This window comes from Stenella coeruleoalba, assembly GCF_951394435.1.
Source record: "Stenella coeruleoalba genome assembly, chromosome: 16".
In the NCBI taxonomy this organism is placed as follows: domain Eukaryota; kingdom Metazoa; phylum Chordata; class Mammalia; order Artiodactyla; family Delphinidae; genus Stenella; species Stenella coeruleoalba.
Window position 1 is genome coordinate 60224765 of NC_137162.1, and position 24384 is coordinate 60249148.

Consider the following 24384-nt stretch of genomic DNA (forward strand, 5'->3'; position numbering starts at 1 on the left):
GGCCCTAAACCTTGGGGAATAGTCTTCCCCTTGGTCCTCCCCGCTGTTTCCCTTTTGCCTTGGGGCCTTGAGCTCCTTTATTTCACACTCCTCCTTTCTCTTTGTCTTGGCTGTATGGAGTAAGTTCTCCAGTATCACTCCTACCTCATTCACTGAAGTGATTTTGTGTTTTAATACTAAAAACCACTGAGTTGTACATTTTAAGAGGATGAGTTTTATGTTACATGAAACACATCTCCAAAAGAAAAAACAGTACAAAAAATTTTACTTTCTTAGCTTTCTGGGAGAAAACAGTTAAATAGTGATATGTAAATACTCCTTTTCCACGGTTCCAAGATTGGAAGATTTAAAATAGTCATGTATTTTTTATTCTTTATTTTTCTTCTAAGAGCAGGTCAGAAGGAATATCAGATCAGTGTTCTGTAGTGTAAAGTGTATGACTGGTTTTTTTGTGTGTGTATTGCTTTTTTTAAACCTTGAGAGTGGTTGGACAGCTGGTGAGAAAGCAGACTGTTGTCCATAGAGCAGCAGCTCTGAGCGAGATGTTACCATTTCTCTACAGGTCTCGTGGAGTGTGCAGAAGAGTCCTGTGAAGGCTATGAGGTGGTGCAGACCCCGCAAGGTTTCCGGTGTACTCTGAAGGCCCCCAGCCTGCTCTACAAGTGAGTGAGGCCCCCGGCAGCTTCATGGGAAGGCATTTCTAGGAAACATAGCAGGAAGTAGATACTTCTCTTTTCCACACTTATTGCAATGCTTGATTACTAGTGGTAAAATGGTTTAGGGTTTAATGTCCTAGAATTTCTAAGGACTGATTGTAGATCAGTTTCATCATTTCACATATGTCACCAAGTCCTGTTGATTTTGCTTCTTAAATATCTTTTGAATCTACTTATCTCTTTCTTTACAGCCACCCTGCTGCCTTGTCTGTGAATTACTTCAAGTAGCCTACTTACTGGTCTCTCCACATTGATTCTTGCTCTCTCTTCCAATCAGTTCTTCACATTGAGGGCGGAATGATCTTTTTAAAAGGCAAACCTGATTATTTTACTACCTTTGCTTGAAATCCATTAACATCCTTCCTCTGAAGATGGAATTCTCTTCCATTAGAGCAGTGGCCAAAATCTTGAACATGAGTTAGCCAGCCTTGATTTTTCAGTCTCAGTTCACACCACCGTTTCCCTGGCTTCGCACTTAAGCTTAACTGGTTTTCTTCAGTTTTTCACATGTGCCGTGTTCCTTCCTGCCTTTGAGCCTTGGCATATGCTGTTCCCTTTGCCTTTCAATCTCTCCTGTTCCTTAGCTAGTTTTATTCTCCTTCCTTAGGGAAGCTTGCTTTGACACCGACATCCCCACCGCCACATTGATTACCCTACTATACGTTTTCATAACACCCTCTACTTTTCCTTTGTAGCATTTCTCAGTCTTATGTTTATATTTATTTGTGTGCTATTTGATATTTTTCCCACTAGATGGGAAGTTTCTTGAAGGTAGGAATGTGTCCTGTTATTCTCCAATGCTTGTCAAATACTGATGTGCTTTTTCCAGAGTTATCGTTATATGTAAATTGCTTGGAAGCTTTGCCATCCCTTCAGTCTGTGCTTGCTTGCTTGCGTGATGGACCACATTCTGTCTCTTATTAACCACTAATACGGTTAGCTTATGTGGCTGACTGGCTTCTTTTGGGCTTGTGCCTCTGGAGATAGGCTGGTCTGGGAAGTCATAGATTTTTTTTCTGTATTGTACCAGATGAATAAAGTCTGTCCTTGATCCTCTATGAGAGGAGATCTACAAATATGGAATCATATACCTTTAAGCTCCAAGAGGCAAGTAGTTTCATTTTTGTCAACCTTGAGAATCTTCTGAAACACCTATTAAGGATGAAATTCTTATGGAATGTGGCTGAATGCGAAACCAGATGTTAATCCTGACAGCTCACTTTTCTCTCAGGTTCTGGTGACATTTTCTTCTAAGAAACATGATTTTAGAAAGTTGTGGCTCAGGTTCCTGATAAAATCAATACAACATGTCTTCCTTAATGTATATATTTGCTACTGCTAAGGTGTGTAAAGATTCCTTAAATATCTGATTCTAACTTGATGACCTTTTGAATTCTATATATTCTAAGTACTCATTTTGTTCCAGATGACTTGCAATTTAGATTAGGTATTGGTTCTGCTAAATCCTAATTAATAGACAATATTTACTAGGAAGACTCCTTCCTCCCTTCCTCCTTTCCTGTCTTATTGAGAAACAATTGTCATACAAGGAAGATTTCTTTCTTATGAATCATTTATGTAAGGTTATTTGGATCAAGGAAGAGATTACTTAACCAAAGTAATTTATAATCAAAGCCTAATGGTGATACACGTGTCCACGGACTGGATCTAATACTGTGGTTCTCAACTTCAGGTGCACATTTAAAGCTCCTGGGGAGCTTTAAAAATTCCTGATACCTAGGTGCACCCCAGACCAGTTGAGTCCAAATCTCTGGGAGCTGAACCCAGGCATCATTAGTTTTTGTAGCCCCCCAGGTGATTCCAGTGTGTAGCCAAGATTGAGAACCACTTGATCTGGCAGGAATTTCCACTTACATATTCAATAAAGGAGTCACCCTTTCACTGCATATCTTTTATTGTAGTGAGTGTTTTAGACTTTCCATATAAACCTCTTTTGGGTCTGGTACTCTTAACTGTAAGGATGCTGTCATGGGCTTAATGAGGATGGCATGGGCTGTACTGAGCTATGTGTCAGTCACTAGGAAGCCCTTTTATATATGATCACATTTAATCCTTAAAACAACCTTATGTTACTTAGGTATTATTCACTCCATTTTTATAAGTGAGGAAATAGATTTAGAGTGGTTAAATGACTTGCCCAAGGTTTGATTCTAAAGCGTCTTTAACCTCAATCACTTCCCTAAGGTGCCTGGACTATTAATAACACTTTGAGCCAACTACTTAGGGTAAGTTTGTCCACTAGCCACGTGCTAACAAACAGGAGCCTGGTTGAAAGCTCCGCTTGTTGATAAGGCCTGGAAAGGCAAGGGCCTGATGGAGTTGGTGCTGCACAGTCCCTAGCCCAACACAGAGAAAAACCACATTGAAACTGTGGAGTTCTCGTCCTCTTCTAAACATCTTGTTTTATAAAAATCTGGCTTACTACAGTAGACCTTAATGGAAATAACCGGGCTTGGTTATCCCCATGTAAAAAACAAATGCAGAGTTTTAGACATAGTCACCCATGCTGTTGGATACTGTAATTGAAATCATAGAAGCTGAAATACTGTTGATGAGGAAGTTTTATCTCTTAACTTTATGGTCCTGTGATGGTCTCTTAGTGCTTTATAGACTCTGAAACTTTTCTCCTGGGATCCGGCAGTCTCATTTGCTTTAACACATCTAATTACTGTGGGTTTCAGAAGATAACCTTGGATTGTCAGAATTATTTATGCTAGGAGGCCCAGGCAAGTAATGCAAATGAGCCAGCAGATGATTGAGGTGCAGTCAGTGAAAGACAGTAGGGAGGGACAGGGTTTGTGATGAGCTCATATTCCATTTTTAGGAACGTGCTCATGTTCCAGCCTATTTTTGCCATGAGTAGTCAGATCTCCCAATTTTTCAAAAGAACTTAGAAATCTATATTTTTAGGTAAAATTTCCCAATTTTTAGGTGAACTCTCCCAAACAAAACATGCCTATGTGTTTGAATTCAACCTGAGGATTACCTCTTTACTCTCTGTGCTTGAATCTGTCCTGACTGGTGAACCCTGCTCTTTGCTAAGCTCTTTACCTTTATTTAATTAATCAAGGATAATTCCCTTAGGATGAACTCATAATGTAGTTAATTTGCTCTCTAAGAGAACGAGGTTTTCCCCCTTCAAACTGTAGACCCAGTCAAGTGCCCTGTGAGACTGTGCCAGCTTTCCTTTCACTGAACTGCAGACCCAGATTTTGAATATAGTTTTTTATTTATTTATTTATTTTTGGCTGTGTTAGGTCTTTGTTGGTGCCCGCGGGCTTTCTCTACTTGTGGCGAGTGGGGGCTACTTTTCGTTGTGGTGGCTTCTCTTGTTGTGGAGCATGGGCTCTAGGCACGTGGGCTTCAGTAGTTGTGGCTCGCGGGCTCTAGAGCCCAGGCTCAGTAGTTGTGGCGCACAGGCTTGGTTGCTCCGCGGCATGTGGGATCTTCCTGGACCAGGGCTCGAACCCGTGTCCCCTGCATTGGCAGGCGGATTCTTAACCACTGCACCACCAGGGAAGTCTCTGAATATAGTTTTGAGAAGCAAGCAGGCATTGAGCATAGTTATTCTTTCTATGTGGTTGAATTGGCTGTAGGATATCATTTTGCCAATGAGTGTAATGCAGTATGTTCTATAAAGCTGTATGATTTGTAATTTCCCCTACAGATACTGAGTTTTTACTGAAGCACTTTTCTATGAGGGAGTGTCTCTGGCCACGTATGATTTAAACATGATGGAGTTCTTTATTCTTGAACATTTTGATTTACGTTAATTAATTTTCTTTATATTATAGGCATATAGTTGGAAAGAGGGGCGACACTAGGAAGAAACTAGAAGTGGAGACCAAAACTTCCATAAGCATTCCTAAGCCTGGACAAGAAGGAGAAATTGGTGAGACCCAATATGTATGTTATATTTGGAATCACTTGTGTGTGTGTATGGAATAATGTGACCCAACTGAGGTGTTTGGTGACTATATTTTTTATGTGGTTCTGTAGCTATTGGCCTTTTTATATCAGTGTCAGTCTCCCAAATGAAGAAAGATGTAGTCATACAACCTTAACTTGATTAAGTACCTGGGCCTTAATTTTATACTTCACCACGCACTGATGGAATAAAGCTTCCAGATTTTGTTGTGGACGAGGAAATTTCTTTCATGCTTCAGTAGCTTGAAATGAAGTTGTGAATTATTTCAAGTTAGAATTAGAGAAAACCAGTGGGATCAGCAAATTTGAAATAAAGTTCGGACCTTTCCATATTGTTCTCTTGTTTTTATCTTGCTTTGTAGACTAGGAAGGAAATAGTAAGAATAATAATTAAAACAACAACCTGATTCAAATAACTGGTCAGGTGAGGAAGAGTAGTTTAGCAATAGAAATTACGTCAGAAAGTGTCTGTACTAAAGCAACAATGTGAACCAAGGGCATAGGCTTGTGTTGTAAAGTGGCTTTGAGTGAGAGGCACTGGAGGGACAGAATTTTAAAAAACTCATCCTAAAGCAGTAGGACTTCTTCAATGTCGAATAAGTGCAGCAGCCTCCAATAATCCATTTTCCATAATCACTCATAGGTTGTATTAAGTCTTAGGAGAAAAAAATAAGTACTCTTTTCATTTTGTGCTGTGTAAGAATAATCACTGTGGCGGATAAGTAGCAGTTGACTTTAGAGCAGTGCTGTCCAGGAGAACTTTCTGTGATCGTGAACATGTTGTGTATCTGCACTGTCCAGTGCAGGAGCCACTAGCCACACGGGACTGTGATTACTTGAAATGTGGCTAGTGTGACTGAGGAACTGAATTTTAAATACTGCTTCATTCTAATTCATTTAAGTTTTAATTTAACTAGCTGTGTGTGGGCTCCTGTTTTGGACAATGAAGTGCTAGAATTTTCCCCAGCCCCTTGGTAACTTCAGCAAACTTTAGCTTTAGGACTTTAATGACATTTTTTTTTTAATTAATTAATTAATTTTTGGCTGTGTTGGGTCTTCGTTGCTGCATGCGGGCTTTTCTCTAGTTGCGGTGAGCAGCAGGGGCTACTCTTCGTTGCAGTGCACGGGCTTCTCATTGCAGTGGCTTCTTTTGTTGTGGAGCACGGGCTCTAGGCACGCGGGCTTCAGTAGTTGTGGCATGTGGGCTCAGTAGTTGTGGTTCACGGGCTCTAGAGCACAGGCTCGGTAGTTATGGCACACGGGCTTAGTTGCTTCGCGGCATGTGGGATCTTCCCGGACCAGGGCTCGAACCTGTGTCCCCTGCATTGGCAGGTGGATTCTTAACCACTGTGCCACCAGGGAAGTCCCTAATGACATTTTTGAAGGACTCTCACTGAAATAAATATTTAGAATTACAGTTAAAAAAACTTGGGTCTTGGGGTTCCCTGGTGGCACAGTGGTTGAGAGTCCGCCTGCCGATGCAGGGGCCACGGGTTTGTGCCCCGGTCCGGGAAGATCCCACATGCCGTGGAGCCACTGGGCCCGTGAGCCATGGCCGCGGAGCCTGTGCTCCACAACGGGAGAGGCCACAACAGTGAGGGGCCTGCGTACCGCAAAAAAAAAAAAAAAAAAAAACAAAAAACTTGGGTCTTACCTTAAGTGTTAAAGTTCAAGTTACAAATATTGAAGTAATTTTATTAATTGCATTAAAGCTTATTTCTTTTTATTTCCTGATTTAAAAATTAATACATGCTTTCAAAAACAAAAACTTGTAGAAATTATATATAAAGTATAAAGGGAAGTCTCTTGTGTTATGAACCTCAGCCATAATTGCTGTTAATAGTTGAATCTGTTCTGCATTTTTTCTATGCATATAGCAACAGATGGATAATAATTTTTATTTTGGTAAAAATTATAACATGCTATAAATGTAGAGACCTTAGCCATTTTAAGATACTGGAGTCATTCCAAAACTTATTCAGAAAAGGTTAGACAGGTTGTTAAGATTCCATTTTGACTTAGAAAGCACAAATATTTAAGTGTGAAAAATAAGTGTGTCTAATCATTAAAAGTAAGAATTTAGTGGAACTAATTTAACTGAAAAAGAAGAGGATAAACTGGTTATGGTCTTGTAGGGAAGTAAAGTATATAGAAAAATCAAATTTATTGCTTACAGTAAATTGGGTTGTGCTGTGAAATCACGACTGCCGGTGCATTGGTGTGGTATATGCTGTAATTAGTTATTTTCTTTTGCCTCTCCTAAATTAGAGAAACTAGAGAAGAAAATGATCTAGTAGGTTTTAATTTGTCCTCTAGATAAGGATCTGGTCTGGTCTGTTTTGAAGTCTCAGGCAATGGGATGTAAGAAGATGCTTTTAAAGTGTTGTTGTCATTGTAGTTAGGCAATTGGTTTTTTTAAAGTTTCACATCAATGCCTTTAATTGTTTTCTTTCTCTGTATCCCTTATTGTAGTCTTTAGACCCATGCCATGTAAATTCTGGTCCTCTCAGATATAATATTCTAATATTTTAGAATATTTCTAACCTCATCATATTTGCTTTTTAGTAATTGTTTGCTCAACTTTGAATCTTTTTCTGGAAATCAGCCTGAGCACCTTTGAAGTGCCCTTTTCAGTTTTCTATGTTAAAAAATGAAAATGTCTTATTAGTCTTATTCTCTACTGAACCACCTTCTTAATGGAAAATAATAGATTTAGCATATTGTACTAAATTTTTACAGAAATAAAACATAAACATGAATTTTAAGCTTCCATCTCCTCCATCCCTTTTCCTTTTATTTTCTCACCATATTTTGTCTCTTGCAGAAATAATTATAATTTCTACTTTCCCTTAATTTTGTCCCAGTTTACCATTGAATCCTCCTTTGTCAGTATTTCTATAGCACATTATTTGAATGCCTGCTAGGATACTTCCCTTCACTGGGCATCTGAGTCTTTTGGATTCTCAAAGGATCCTATTTGAAAATATCAATGATGTCATTAGAAAATATCATATCTCAGCTTCTTACATTTTTTGGTTATTACTTATGTCAATTTTTTACTTAGGCAAACAGTTTTTAGGCTTTCTGTTAATTAATTCATTCATAGTTTACTTCTTTTCTTAGAAATTTCCATCTTGTTTCTCTACAACGAAATGGGTATGATAATTTCATTCTTATTAAGAAATAGATAGGTTGTTCTTTAGAAAGTTTCAAGTGCTTTAATGGGAAGTATTAAAGAAATAATTCCATTTGTTTGTCCTAACTTCTGCAGTTGCTTGGAAGGAACAAGCTTTGTGGTCTTGAAAGTACATAGCACATTTTGCTATTATTAGAGTTAATACTTCAATATTTTATGTTCAGAAGTCTGTCCTTTCCTCTTTAATAAATAGTCTGTTAAAATGCCAGTTTTGTTCATTGTTCCTATCTTGTGCACCTTTCCTTAGTTTCTGTTTTGGACCAAGCACTGCCAGTTCTGGAACCTAGAAGTTTAATCTCTGCTTAAACAGAGGTTGTGTAATCCCTAAATGATTTTTTTTCTTTGCAGACAGTGGTGTTAAGGCTTTGTGGCTTTTTCCCCTATTTTCGTTTACATATGTGTAAAGACAGCCCAGACCAAAGAAGACCAAATTATACCAAGGCGTGGAAATTTGATATTCATACATACAATACAGATATAGATAAAATTTTTACTTTAACCTTTTATTTTCATACAGTTAGGGTAGGATTGTATATACTGTAGTAGACTCTCTTCTGCTCTTTTACTATAGTGAATCACTAAAAATTCTGCCACAGTATTTTTAAAAATTGAGGTAAAATTTACATGACAGAAAGCTCCACTCTTTTTGTTCTTAACTTTTTATTGTTATTTTAATTTCTGTGTGATATATTGTTCTTTTTTTAAATGGTAGAATATACACAACGTAAAATTTACCATTTAGACCACTTTAAAGTGTTGAATTCAGTGGCATTTAGTATATTTACAGTGTTGTGCAACCTTCACCACTGTCCAGTTCCAGAACATTTTACCACCCAAAAAGAAAACCCCATACCCATTAAGCAATCACTCCCCATTCCTCACTACTCCCCAGCTCTTGGCTACCACTGATCTGCTTTCTGACTCTCTGAATTTGTCTGTTTAGGTATTTACTATATGTGGAAACATACAATACGTGGCCTTTGTGTCTGGCATCTTTAACTTAGCACAATGTTTTCAGGATTGATCCATGTTTTTGCATGTATCAATACTTCACTCCTTTTTTTTGGCTGAGTAGTATTTCAGTGTATGGAAATACCACATTTTATTTATTCGCTTATTGGTTAATGGACATTTGTGTTTTTCCACCTTCTGGCTCTCGTGAACAGAACTGCTATGAACATTTGTACAGGTTTTAAAATTTTATTTATTTATTTATTTTTGGCTGCATTGTGTCTTCGTTGCTGTGCACAGGCTTTCTCTAGTTGCAGCGAGTGGGGGCTACTCTTCATTGAGGTGTGTGGGCTTCTCATTTCAATGGCTTCTCTTGTTGAAGAGCATGGTCTCTAGGCACATGGGCTTCAGTAGTTGTGGCACGCAGGCTCAGTAGTTGTGGTTCGAGGGCTCTAGAGCACAGGCTTATTAGTTGTGGTGCACAGGCTTAGTTGCTCTGTGGTTTGTGGGATCTTCCTGAACCAGGGCTCGAACCCGTGTCCCCTGCATTGGCAGATGGATTCTTAACTGCTGTGCCACCAGGGAAGTCCCTGTACAGGTTTTTTCTTTGAACACCTGTTTTTACTTCCTTTGAGTTTCTATCTAGGAGTGAATTCCTGGGTCACATGGTATTTTTCTGTGTACCTTTTCAAAGAACTGCCAAACTTTTCCATGGCAACTGTACCATTTTACATTCATACCAGCAAGGTATGAGGGATTGCTTGTAGCTTTTGAACTCATTTCTCTACTTCATCAGATGGCCTTGAGGTTATTCTGTTTTTAAACCTCATTCTGCTTAGACTGAATTCATTAACAGCTTTCTTACCCTTGGTACTGTCCCCTGTTCAGAATTATGTACACATTCATGACAATTTTATTCTCCAGAGCTGACAGTTTCAAGAGGTCACCTATTTTACAACCATTTGATGGTCCTTGAGCATTTTAATATTTGCCTTTTTTTTTTTGCTTACAGTAATCACTGGCCAGCATCGAAGTGGTGTAATTTCAGCCCGAACTCGGATTGATGTTCTTTTGCTCACTTTTAGAAGAAAGCAGCCCTTCACTCACTTCCTTGCCTTTTTCCTCAATGAAGCTGAGGTTCAGGAGCGATTTCTGAAGTTCCAGGAGGAAGTACTGGAGAAGTGCTCCATGGTAAGCAGCAAACAGAACAAAACAAAAAGTTAAAGAAAAAAATATAAAGAAGAGTACAAAAATGACTCATAATTCAAACAGTAGAAAGATACAAGCCTCTTCTCCCACTGAAAAAGGGAACCATTTCTAACGGTTTCTTTTAATTCTGAACTGCAAAAAATATATAGACATATAAGCACATAAGTTTCTATGTTACAGAAATATCCTTTAAAGGATGTTGAAGACACAAAGGGATCATCCTAATATCCACACTATTCTGCACTTTGTGGGTGTATTTTTATGCATTTTAACGCATGTATAGATTTCTGTAGCCACCTACCACAATCAGGATACAGAAGAGCTCTACTCCCCCCAAAAACTTCCTCATGTTGTCGCTTACAGTCACCTCTTCCTCACCCCATACTTTGGCAATCACTGATCTCTTCTTGGTTACTATAGTGTTGTATTCCTGAGAATGTCATATAAGTGGAATCATACAGTATGTAACCTTTTGAGATTGGTTTTGGCTTTCAGGTTCATCCGAGTTGTGGTATGTTTCACTAATTTGTCCCCTCTCATTAATTTGTTTTCAGTTTTTGGCAGTTATGAATAGAACTACTATAAACATCTGTGTACAGGTTTTTATGTGAACATAGTTTTCATTTCTTTAAAGTAAATATCCAGGAGTGGGATTGCTGGGATATATGGTAGGTATATGTTTAACTTCATAAGAAACTACCAAACTGTTTCTCAGAGTGCCTGTACTATGCATTCCCATCAACAGCATAAGAGAATTCCAATTGTTCTGCACCCTTGCCAGCATTTGGTGGTGTTGGCATTTTCATTTTAGCCATTCTAATAAGTGTGTAGTGATATGTTATTGTGTTTTTTTTTTTTTTTTTTGGCTGCATTGGGTCTTTGTTGCTGTGTGTGGGCTTTCTCTAGTTGCGGCGAGCAGGGGCTACTCTTCATTGCAGTGTGCAGGCTTCTCATTGTGGTGGCTTCTCTTGTTGCAGAGCACAGGTTCTAGGTGTGCGGGCTTCACTAGTTGCAGCACTTGGGCTCACTAGTTGAGGCTCGTGGGCTCTAGAACGCAGGCTTGGTAGTTGTGGTGCATGGGCTTAGTTGCTCTGTGGCATGTGGGATCTTCTCGGACCAGGGTTCAAACCCGTGTCCCTTGCATTGGCAGGCAGATGCTTTTTTTTTTTTTTTTTTTTTTTTTTGCGGTACGCGGGCCTTTCACTGTTGTGGCCTCTCCCGTTGTGGAGCGCAGTCTCCGGACGCGCAGGCCCAGCGGCCATGGCTCACGGGCCCAGCCGCTACGCGGCATGTGGGATCCTCCCAGACTGGGCCATGAACCCGTGTCCCCTGCATCGGCAGGCGGACTTTCAACCACTGCACCACCAGGGAAGCCCAGCAGGCGGATTCTTAACCACTCTGCAACCAGGGAAGTCCCTCTTATTGTGGTTTTAATTTGTATTTCTCTAATGGCTAATGATGTCGAACATTTTTTTTTAAATGTATTTATTTATTTTTGGCTGTGTTGGGTCTTCGTTTCTGTACAAGGGCTTTCTCCAGTTGCAGTGAGCGGGGGCCCCTCTTCATCGCGGTGCACGGGCCTCTCACTGTTGCGGTCTCTTGTTGTGGAGCACAGGCTCCAGACTTGCAGCCTCAGTAGTTGTGGCTCATGGGCCCAGTTGGTCTGCGGCATGTGGGATCCTCCCAGACCAGGGCTCGAACCCGTGTCCCCTGCGTTAGCAGGCGGATTCTCAGCCACTGTGCCACCAGGGAAGCCCTGAACATCTTTTTTAATGTGCCTTTTTGCCATTCTTTTATCTGCTTTGGTGAGGTATTATCTTTTACACAACTTAAAACTGTTTTCTTACTGTTGAGTTTTGAGAGTTCTTTTATATATCTTCTGGATACAAGTCCTTTCAAGGATATGTGATTTCCAGATATTTTCCCCAGTCTGTAGCTTATCTCTTCATTCTCTTATCAGTGACTTTTGCAGAGCAAAAGTTTTAAATTTCGATGAAGTGCAATTTATTAATTTTTCTTTTATGGATTGAACTTTTGATGTCATATATAAGAACTTTTTGCCTAACCCCAAGTCACAAATGTTTTCCCTTAGAATTTTCATGGTTTTGCTTTTTTATATTTAGATCTGTGACCTAGTTAATTTTTGTGTAAGTTGTAAAGTTTAGGTCGGGGTTCATTTTTTTGCATATGGATGTCCATGCTGTGCTTTCTTTTTATTTATTTATTTAAAATTTACTTATTTTATTTATTTTTATTTTTGGCTGCATTGGGTCTTCGTTGGTGCATGCGGGCTTTCTCTAGTTGCTGCGAGCGGGGGCTACTCTTCCTTGCGGTGCGCAGGCTTCTCTTGTTGTGGAGCACAGGCTCTAGGCTCCTGGGCTTCAGTAGTTGTGGCATGCAGCCTTAGTAGTTGTGGCTCACGGGCTCTAGAGCACAGGCTCAGTAGTTGTGTGACACAGGCTTAGTTGCTCTGCGGCATGTGGGATATTCCCAGGCCAGGGCTCGAACCTGTGTTCCCTGCATTGGCAGGCAGATTTTTAACCACTGCGCCACCAGGGAAGCCCCATGCTCTGTTTTCTTAATCTTGTAATAAGGAGAGGAATAAAAGCATGTGGAATAAAATAGAAGTGTGGTTAGTATTTATTTATTTATTTATTTTGGTTCTTGAGACAGATGGACATACATCTGATTCTGGATTCCTCTATCTGTGTAGACTTGAGCAAGTGAACCTCTCCAAATTTTTACAGCCTGCTTTGGAGAGTTGTAGGAAGGATTAAATGAGATAACATATAGTACTCAGCATGGTGCTTGATACAGAATAAGCATTTAATAAATGGTGACTGCTACTCCTGATATTTTTATGGCTGGTTAGGTTAAAATTGTTAGTATTACTTGGGGTATTCAGAGTAGGTGAGTGCTATATTTGATAGCTGTGGGCAAGGTCAGTGAAAATGTTTTTGGTGAAAATTTTTACAAAATCCTTTCTTCCTTCTCTTTTTCCCTTCTCTTGTTTGTCCTGTCCACATTGCTCAAGCTGGGTCCTAGGTTTTAGAATATAGTGAGATATAGGTATGCAGATATAGAAGTATTAGAATCCAAGTACTTTTATGGGACAGGGGGTGACAGTTGGTCAACTTAATTATTTAAGAAGGAGGCTATGATGGTGAGAAGATTCAGACTGGGCAAATGTGAGTAGACAGTATAGAATTGTATAATCTATTTTTAGATGACTTCTTTGGCATTTATGTGCTTGAACAAAGGTACGTTTATAAGTTCAATACACAAATACTATATATATGTGTATGCGTACATATATATGATTAGTAAACCATCAGAATATTACTAATTGTCATTAGTAAACCATCAGTATCTTTTTTCCTCTTAACATTTCATAGCAAGATGATTTCATTCTCAGTGGGAGTGGAGGGTCGGGTAGGAGAAGATCAAGAACGCTGAAGTTATAAAGACACAGATGTAGAGAATGGACTTGAGAACAGGGCGGGGGGAAGGGTAAGCTGGGACGAAGTGAGAGAGTGGCATGCACATATATACACTACCAAATGTAAAATAGATAGCTAGTGGGAAGCAGCCTCATAGCACAGGGAGATCAGCTCGGTGCTTTGTGACCACCTAGAGGGGTGCGTTAGGGAGGGTGGGAGGGAGATGCAAGAGGGAGGGGACATGAGGATATATCTATACATATAGCTGATTCACTTTGTTATACAGTAGCAACTAACAACAATGTAAAGCAATTATACTCCAATAAAGGTGTTTCAAAAAAAAGCGGAAGTTTCAGTATGGTCTGGTAAATTTTGTGGGGGTGGTGCTGGTAAGTTTTGGAGTTGTTTTGCCTTGTTAATACCACTTAGTGAAGCTCAGTGATTATTTATTTTTTGGAGTATTACAAATACTTGATATTTGACAAGCAGATCATAATAAATTAGCCTTTTTCTTTCTGTGTGTGTGTGTATATGTGTGAACAGTTTCTCAGTTTTCTTTTGGATCCTGACAAGGGCTGACAGGGAGCAAATATTGGAATGATTACTTTAACTCAGCTGGAATGAGATTGGCCACTATGAATGTCATGCTGGCCTTAATCAGTCCAAAGTACTTCCTTCCTGCTTTCAGGGAGACTCCATACTGACATTGTCTTCTTCCTGCTTTTATTTTATTTTATTTTTTATTTATTTATTTTTTTAACATCTTTATTGGAGTATAATTGCTTTACAATGGTGTGTTAGTTTCTGCTTTATAACAAAGTGAATCAGTTATACATATACATATATCCCCATCTCTCTTCCCTCTTGCATCTCCCTCCCTCCCACCCTCCCTATCCCACCCCTCTAGGTGGTCACAGAGCACCGAGCTGATCTCCTTGTGCCATGTGGCTGCTTCCCACTAGCTAGCTATTTTACGTTTGGTAGTGTATATATGTCCATGCCACTCCCTCACTTTGTCACAGCTTACCGTTCCCCCTCCCCATATCATCAAGTCCATTCTCTAGTAGGTCTGTGTCTTTATTCCTGTCTTACCCCTAGGTTCTTAATGACCTTTTTTTTTTTTTTCTTAGGTTCCATATGTATGTGTTAGCATACGGTATTTGTTTTTCTTTTTCTGACTTAACTTCACTCTATATGACAGACTCTGGGTCCATCCACCTCACTACAAATAACTCAATTTCGTTTCTTTTTATGGCTGAGTTATATTCCATTGTATATATGTGCCACATCTTCTTTATCCATTCATCCGATGATGGACACTTAGGTTGCTTCCATGTCCTGGCTATTGTAAACAGAGCTGCAATGAACATTTCGGTACATGACTCTTTTTGAATTACGGTTTTCTCAGGATATGCCTTCCTGCTTTTAAATCAAGTCCTGCTAACAGCAGGGAAGTAAGCACAGCATAAAAGAGTTAATAAGGGACCATTATCTATTTATTTATTTATTTATTTGCGGTTCGCGGGCCTCTCACTGTTGTGGCCTCTCCCGTTGCGGAGCACAGGCTCTGGACGCGCAGACTCAGCGGCCATGGCTCACTGGCCCAGCCGCTCCGCGGCACGTGGGATCCTCCCAGACCGGGGCACGAACCCGCGTCCCCCGCATCGGCAGGCGGACTCTCAACCACTGGGCCACCAGGGAAGCCCTATCTACTTACTATATGGAAGAAGGTTTTTACTGAATTTCATTCTGATGTTAGAACGACAGATGACTGTAAAACCATGTAGGCGTTTTCCACTGGTACTCTGCTTTTTTTTTAATATAAATTTATTTATTATTTATTTTTGGCTGCATTGAGTCTTTGTTGCTGTACGCAGGCTTTCTCTAGTTGCGGCAAGCGGGGCTACTCTTTGTTGCGGTGCATGGGTTTCTCATTGCGGTGCTTCTCTTGTTGTGGAGCATGGGGTCTAGGCACGTGGGCTTCAGTAGTTGTAGCACGCAGGCTCAGTAGTTGTGGTTAGAAGGCTGTAGAGCGCAGGCTCAGTAGCTGTGGTGCATGGGCTTAGTTGCTCCAGGGCATGTGGGATCTTCCCGGGCGAGGGCTCGAACCCATGTCCCCTGCATTGGCAGGCGGATTCTCAACCACTTCACCACCAGGGAAGTCCCTGGTACTCTGCTTTTATTTTTCCAACTTAGCAGAGTTCCTTTGTAGAAACTTTGAAGAATGTATGCCTGTTCATTGAGATAGCAGTTGTTTCCTGAAAGACTATGTGGCCCTCAGTCTTGTTTTGATTTCTCTGACACTCATTTGACATCTCTGATGAGAGTTTCTTCATCTCTAAAATAGGAGTGGTCTCAACATTCTCTTACATATAAGAAAAAGATGACATCTCGGTATAAAGTTGGCTCATACGTTTTTGAATTTACATATGTATGTATTATATACATTTATTAAAATTAAGTTACACACACTGTTTTGTAACTACCTTTTTGATTTTTTTTTTTTTTTTGGCCACGCCATGCAGCTTGTGGGATCTCAGTTCCCTGACCAGAGACTGAACCCGGGCCCCAGCAGTGAGAGCCTGGAATCCTAACCACTAAGCCACTAGGAACCTCCCTACTTTTTCGATTTAACAACATGTTTCAGGTCAATATAAGTAAATCTAATTGCTGCTTCTAATTGCTATGAAGTATCCTAGTCTATGAATGTACCCTAACTTATTTAATTAATACCCTATTGATGGACCATTGAAAGAAATTATTTCTATTAAATAATGCTATAAAGAACATTTTTGTAAATGCATCTTTGTGTTCTTGGCTGATGGTTTCTTTGAGGTACATTTTGGGATAATTTCTTAGAACTGGAATACATGGGTTAAGGGAATGTAAACTTAAAAATTTTTGATAGTTTTTTCCATTTTATTTTAAAAATCTGCCTTTTTGAGTTACAACTTACAAACAATATAATGCACCCATTTTAAGAGTATGCTTTGATGAATTTTGACAGACATGTACAGCAGTGCAACAATCATCAAAAACAAGATGTAGAACATTTCCATCACCCCCAAAATTCCCTTACACTACCTCTTTGCAGCCACTTCCTGCTATCTCATCTCCTACTAGTGATTCCAGGCAACCACTTATCTGCTGTCTGTTACTACTGGATTTCCCTTTGTTAGAATTTCATATAAATGCAATTATGCAGTATATAGTCTTTTTTTTTTTTAATTCTTTGGTCGCACTGTGCAGCATGTAGTATCTTAGTTCCCCAACCAGGGATCAAACCCACGCGCCTTGCATTGGAAGCACAGAGTCTTAACCACTGGACCACCAGGGAAGTCCCCAGTATATAGTGTTTTGTGTGGCTTTTTTTTTGTTCAGCATAACATTTTTGAACATCATTCATGTTGGTGTGTGTTACAGTAGTTCATTTCTTTTTATTGCTAAGTATATTCCTTTGCATGAATGTACCAAAATTTGTTTATCCATTCAACTATTTGGGTGGTTTCTAGTCTTTGGCTCTTATAAATGAAGCTATTTTAATCATTTGTACAAAAATCTTTGTGTTAAGTATATGTTTTTATTCCTCTTGGGCAAGTACTTAGGAGTATAATTGTTGGATCAAGTGCAGATATAGGTTTAGTTTTATAGAAAACTTAGAACTATTCCCAACGTGGTGGTGCCTCTTCCTACCACAAATGATATATGAGAGTTTAGGTTGTTCCACATTCTTGCCAGCATTTGGTGGTGTCTTTTTTATTTTTTTTAATTGAAGTATTGTTGATTTACAATGTTTTGTTAGTTTCTGGTGTACAGCAATGTGATTCATTTATACATACATATACATATTCTTTTTCATATTCTTTTCCATTATGGTTTATTACAGGATATTGAATATAGTTCCCTGTGCTATACAGTAGGACCTTTTTGTTTATTTATTTTGTATATAGTAGTTTGTATATGCTAATCCCAAACTCCTAATTTATTTCTCCCCAATCACCTTTTCCCTTTGGTAATCATAAATTTGTTTTCTGTGTCTGTGAGTTTGTTTTATAAATAAGTTAATTTGTATCACATTTTAGATTCCATATGTAAGTGATACCATATGATATTTGTCTTTCTCTTTCTGACTTACTTCACTTAGTATGGCTAGGACCTCCAATATAGTGTTGAATAGAAGTGGTGAGAGGGGACATTCTTTCCTTTGTTCTTGATCATCGTAGGGGGAAAGTATTCAATCTTTTATCATTAAGTTTAATGTAAGCTGTAGATTTTTTACCGATGCCCTTTAGCTGGTTGAGGAAATTCCATTCTGTTCCTAGTTTGCTGAGAATTAAAAAAAATCGCAACTGGGTATTAAACTTTGTTAATCTTTTTTTGTTTGTTTGTTTTTGCGGTACGTGGGCCTCTCACTGCTGTGGCCTCTCCCATTGTGGAGCACAGGCTCCGGACATGCAAGCCCAACGGCCATGGCTCACGGGCCCAGCCGCTCTGCGGCATGTGGGATCTTCCCGGACCGGGGCGCGAACCCGTGTCCCCTGCATCGGCAGGCGGACTCCCAACCACTGCGCCACCAGGGAAGCCCTGTTAATCTTTTTTTAATATTTATGAGATTTATATATTTTTCCTTCATAGTGTAAATATGCTTTATTACATAATTGATTTTGTAATGTTAAAACTAATCTTGCTCCTTAGATAACCTCACTTGGTCTTTTTTAAAAAATATATTTATTTATTTTCGGCTGCTTCGGGTCTTAGTTGCAGCACGTGGGATCTTTCATTGCGGTGCGCAGTTGTGGCACTCAGGCTGCTTTCTAGTTAGTGCGAGGGCTCAGTAGTTGCAACATGAGGGCCTTAGTTCCCTGATGAGGGATCAAACCCACGTCCCCTGCATTGGAAGGCAGATTCTTAACCACTGGACCACCAGGGAAGTCCCTCACTTGGTCTTGATGTATTATCATTTTTATATATTGTTGGATTTGATTTACTAGAACTTAATTATTAAGGAGTTTTATATCTGTGTTCATGAGAAGTATTGGTTTTAGTTTTCTTGTGACGTCTTCATCTTTTTTTTTCTTGTGTGTGTGTGTGTGTGTGTGTTAGCTTCAGGTGTACAGCAGAGTGATTCAAGGTGTACAGTTATGTGTGTATGCTTTTTCAGATTCTTTTCCATTATTGGTTATTACGAGACATTGAATATAGTTCCCTGTACTATACAGTAGGTCCTTGTTGTTTATTTCATACATAGTAGTGTGTATATGTTAATCCCAAACTGCTAATTTATCACACACACTTCCCCCACCCCTTGCTATCCCCTCTGGTAAACATGTATGTTTTCTATGTCTGAGTCTATTTCTGTTTTGTAAATAAGTTCATTTATATCATTTTCTTAGTCTTCATCTGGTTTTGATATCAGGGTAATACTGACCATATGATTCAATACCAAATGAGTAAAGTGAGTTGGGAAGGGTTCCCTTCTTATTTTCTGAGTTTGTGTAAGTTTGTGTAGGTATCATTTTTTCTTAAATGTTTAATGGAATTCACCAGTGAAGCCATCTAGATCTTTAGTTTTCTGAGAAGTTTTTAAATTAAATTTTGAATTAAATTTATTTAGTCGTTAGAACTATCCAGGTTATTTACTTCTTGAGTGTGTTTTTGTAGTTTGTATCTTTGAATTTGTCCATTTCATCTAAAGTTTTTGAATTTTATTAGAATAAAGGTGTTCATAATATTTTATTATCCTTTTCATGTCTGTAAGCCCTGAAGTGATATTCCCTCTTTCATTGATGATATTGGTAATTTGTGTCTACTCTCTTATTCCTGATCTGTCTGGCTAGAGGTTTATCAATTGTATTGGTCTTTAAAAAAAAAAAAAAAGCTTTTGGTTCCATTGATTTTTCTCTATTGTTTGTCCATTTCTGTTTCATTGATTTCTGCTTTTATCTTTTTTGTTGCATTTCTTCTGCTTAGCTTTGGGTTTAATTTGCTCTTGGTTTTTTGGCTTCTTAATGTAGAAACTTAAATCATTGATTTGAGACCTTTCTTAGTATTTTAGTGTTTTAGGTATTTTAAGTAAACATTTTTGAGATCATTGTCGATTCATATGTGGTTTTAAGTCTTGTGATTTCTTATTTCACCCATGTTATTTAGAAGTTTGTTGTTTAGTTTTCTCCTTTTGGGGATTTTTTTTGTTACTGTTACAGATATCTTTCCATTACTGATTTCTAACTTAATTCTCTTGGTCAGATAACAGATTCTGTATGATTCCAATTCTTTTAAATGAATTTGTACCTGTTTTCTGTTACAGAATATTATCTATCTTGGTAAATGTTCTGTGTATATTTAAAAGGATGTACATTCTGATGTTTTTTGGTTGATCTATAAATGTTATATGTGCTGTCTGAGTGTTAGTGATCATTGTCATCTATATCCATATTGATTTTCTGTCTACTTGTTCTGTTAATTACTGAGAGAGGACTGTTGAAATATCCAACTGTAATTGTGGATTCATCTATTCCTCCTTTCAGTTCATCTATTCCTCCTTTCAGTTCTGTCATTTTTTTTCATATCTTCTTGGAAAATCAGTTCCTTTATAGTTATGAAACATCCCTCTTTATCCCTGACAAGATTTCTTGTTCTGAGGTCTAGTTTTTTAGATATTAATGTAGCCATTCCAGCTTTCTTTTGATTAGTATTTTTCATTATATATATATTTTTATTCTTTTAGCATATTTTTATCTTTGTATTCTAAATACGTTTCTTAAAGACAGCATATAGTTGAATTTTAAAAAATCTGGTCTGTCAACTCTTCCTTTTAACTGGAATGACTAGATTGTTTACTTTTAATGTAACTATAGATATAGGTGGGTTTAAATCTACTATTTTGTGATTTTTTTGTCCTATCTTTCCTGTTTTTTCCTATCATTTTTTAGATTTAGGGTTTTTTGAAATTTCATATTTTTGACGCTGTTGGCTTCTTAGCTACACCTGTTTGTTTTATTTTTAAGTAAATGCTGTTAGGTTTACAATATGTATTTAATCCATCACCTTCAAATAATATTACACCACTTTACATATAATTTAAGAACCTCACAATGTATCATCTATTTCCTCCCTCCTGTCCTTTCTTTAATTGTCATTAATCTTGCTTCTATATATAAACAGCTTTCTGTAAGATTTCTTACAGTTCAAGTTTGCTGATGCTGGATACAGTTTCTCTCAGCTTTTGTCTGAAAAAGATCTTTAATTCATCTTCTTTTTTGAAAGATAATTTTAACTGGTTATAGGATTCTAAGTTGATAGTTTTTTCTTTCAACACCATAAAGACATTATTCTGTTGTCTTATGGCTTGTACAGTTTCTGATAAGAAATCTATTGTAATTCTTTGTTCTTCTGTGTGTAATATGTTTGGCTACCTTTTTTATTGGAAATGTTTTCAAATTTATAAAAAGTATAAAAAAAATAATATGAGGAATACTCATATGCAGTAGTGCTGTATTATCTAATAATGTCCTTTATAATATTTCCAATACAAGTTCCAGGGTAAGGTCAGGAATTGCATTTAATTTTTATGTCCCTTTAACCTCTTCTTTTTTTTTTTGTGGTACGCGGGCCTCTCACTGTTGTGGCGTCTCACGTTGCGGAGCACAGGCTCTGGACGCGCAGGCTCAGTGGCCATGGCTCACGGGCCCAGCCACTCCGCGACATGTGGGATCTTCCCGGACTGGGGCATGAACCCGTGTCCCCTGCATCGGCAGGCGGAGTCTCAACCACTGCGCCACCAGGGAAGTCCCCTTTAACCTCTTTTATGTGGAATATTTCATAGCCGTTCTGACTTTTATGTTATTGACATATTTGAAGAATGCATCCCTTCCAACCTTTTTTAAACAACAGAGCGTTCTTTTTTGCATTTGTCTTATGTGTCCTCATGTTTAAGTTGATATTATGTTTTCTCAGTTAGAGTACTGCATAGGTGATGTTGTGTCCTTCTGAGGATATCACACCTGGGGACATACAGCATTCATCTGTTTTTTGTACGTGATGTTACATCTAGTCAAGATATTGCCCAAATTGCTTCTAAGTATAATAACTGTATTTTATATCTTCCTTGCAACTAATAAGCAGTCTGCAGGGAGATACTCTAAGAACATGCAAATATAGTTGTGTCTTGGTATCTGTAGGTGGTGGTTCCAGGATCCCCTGTGGATACCAAAATCCACAGATGGTCAAGTCACATATAAAATGGCATAGTATTTGCATATAACCTACGCACATCCTTTTGTATACTTTTATTAATTAATTAATTAATTAATTAATTTATTTATGGCTGTGTTGGGTCTTCGTTTCTGTGCAAGGGCTTTCTCTAGTTGTGGCAAGCGGAGGCCACTCTTCATCGTGGTGCACGGGCCTCTCACTATCGTGGCCTCTCTTGTTGCGGAGCACAGGCTCCAGACGCGCAGGCTTAGTAGTTGTGGCTCACGGGCCTAGTTGCTCCGTGGCATGTGGGATCTTCCCAGACCAGGGCTCGAACCCGTGTCCCCTGCATTGGCAGGCGGACTCTCAACCACTGCGCCACCAGGGAAGTCCCTCTTGTATACTTTAAATCATCTCTAGCTTACTTATAATATCTAGTACAGTGCAAATGCTATGAAAATAGTTGCCAGTATGTGGCAAATACAAGTTTTGCTTTTTGGAACCTCTGGAATTAAAAAAAAAAAATTCCCCAGGCTTAGCATCCACTGGTGATTCTTACCTGATTTTTTAAAAATTAATTCGTTAATTAATTAATTTATTTATTTTTGGCTGCATTGGGTCTTCGTTGCTGCACGTGGGCTTTTCTCTAGTTGCGGTGAGCGGGGGCAACTCTTCGTTGCGGTGCACGGGCTTCTCATTGCAGTGACTTCTCTTGTTGTGGAGCATGGGCTCTAGGCTCATGGACTTCAGTAGTTGTGGCACGCAGGCTCAGTAGTGGTGCCTCGCAGGCTCTAGAGTGCAGGCTCAGTAGTTGTGGCACATGGGCTTAGCTGCTCTGCGGCATGTGGGATCTTCCTGGACCAGTGCTCGAACCTGTGTCTCCTGCATTGGCAGACGGATTCTCAGCCACTGTGCCACCAGGGAAGCTCCTTATCTGATCTTCACCATGATGGTTGCAAAATGTTTCTAGCGCTTGCTCTACATTTAGTATTCAGCTTTCTACATTCTTTTGTAAGCAGGGGACCTTCCTTCTCCCCTTACTTTTATTTTTTTTTTTAAAAATCTCTTTTTATTTTTTATAAATTTATTTATTTTATTTTTGGCTGCGTTGGGTCTTTGTTGCTGCGCATGGTCTTTCTCTGGTTGCAGCGAGCAGGGGCTGCTGTTCCTTGCGGTTCACAGGCTTCTTCTCATTGAAGTGGCTTCTCTTGTTACAGAGCACGGGCTCTAGAGCACAGGCTCAGTAGTCGCGGCACACGGGCTTAGTTGCTCCGTGGCATGTGGGATCTTCCTGGACTAGGGCTCTAACCTATGTCCTCTGCATTGGCAGGTGGATTCTTAACCACTGTGCCACCAGGGAAGCCCCTCCCCTTACTTTTAAATTTATTTGTTATTCGTGTGATTTCATAAATTATATTTTTTTCTCTTTTTGGTGCTTAAATTGTCTCAGGTTTATTTCAGGGTCCTCTCAAACCTTTTCTGAGGATGCATCTTCATTGGCCTGTATTTGTGCTTTTGTTCCAGTTCTCCTGTATGTGTGTGTGTGTGTGTGTCTGTGTGTGTGTGTGTACACACACACACACAGACAGACACACACACACACACACACACACACACACACACACACACACACACACACACACACACACACGGCTGCTTTTAAATGCCTTAATTTCTCTAAGGTCTCACCCCAGTGCTTCCTCTTAGAGCTTTAGTTGTTCTCTTGTATTCCTCTGCCTGTAATCTCTTGTCCCCAGGCACCTGAAGATCTGCTGTCTCCTGTAGTTCCTTCTCTCCCTCTGCAGGTAATTAACATTTCTTATAGTGGCCTCCAACCTGATAACCAGATTATACCACTGTTCCAAACTACACTCCAAGTTAGGCAAGACAGAAACCAGTTCCTCAGGCAGCCTCCTAACAAGCCAGAACATTGCAAACAACTTTCACTCTTCCTTCTGCCCTGATGGAGGAGCAGGAGTTGTGTGGCTTCCTTCTGACCTGTTGTAATGTCCTAGGGAAGGGGTGTAGGGCAAAGGATAGATGAAATTTCCTACCATTTTGAGTGCAGCTTTCCTTTGGTTAGGCATTTGCTTGGTTGTTGCTGATTTTTAATTGGTTTCTGGAGTTTTCCCAAAGCTGCTTTGGTCTGTATGTTATTGTTTATTTGCTGTTTCTGTCGGGGAATAAGGGCCTGGATCTCCTTAGTGTGCCATCTTGCTAATGTTGCTCCAAGTTTGTATAATTTTAAGGCATTATTTTCTCAAATATCTTTTTTCTTCCCTTTTCCTCATCTCTGTAACTCTAATTTCACCTGTATTAGACTAATTGATGTTGGTGTACAGATTACTGAAGCTCTGTTCATTTGCTTTCCAGACTTTTTTTTTCCTCACTCTGCTTCAGTTTGGATAGTTTCTGTGGCTGCGTATTCAAATTCACTGTTTTTTTCTGAAGCGTCTAATCTGTTGTTAATCCCATCAAATGGAATTTTCATTTTTCCACTTATTTTTTTAATCTCTTGAAGTTCCATTTGTTTCTTTTTGATATGGTTCTTTTTCCTCTTCAGTATCCTCACGTTTTCCTTAAAATAGTTAAGCTTATAAATAATAGCTATTTAAAGTCATTATCTGCTAATCCATTAGTATAATATTATAGCATTCTAGATCTATATCTGTTGATGGATTATTTTTTGCCATGTAATGTCTGAAACATTTATATTAACATATTTCCATAC

General features: G+C 38.9%; 1 protein-coding gene across 6 annotated transcripts in view; it reads left to right on the top strand.

The window, feature by feature from the left end:
* The window catches only part of ASCC1 (activating signal cointegrator 1 complex subunit 1), a 137210-nt gene that overhangs the window by 38101 nt on the left and 74725 nt on the right, over window positions 1-24384 (top strand). For all 6 annotated transcript variants that reach the window (XM_079900205.1, XM_079900207.1, XM_079900206.1 and 3 more), the window contains 3 exons: window positions 563-662; window positions 4532-4629; window positions 9824-10002. In XM_079900205.1, the coding sequence (XP_079756331.1) occupies window positions 563-662; window positions 4532-4629; window positions 9824-10002 (377 nt within the window). The remainder of the gene's footprint in view (window positions 1-562; window positions 663-4531; window positions 4630-9823; window positions 10003-24384) is intronic.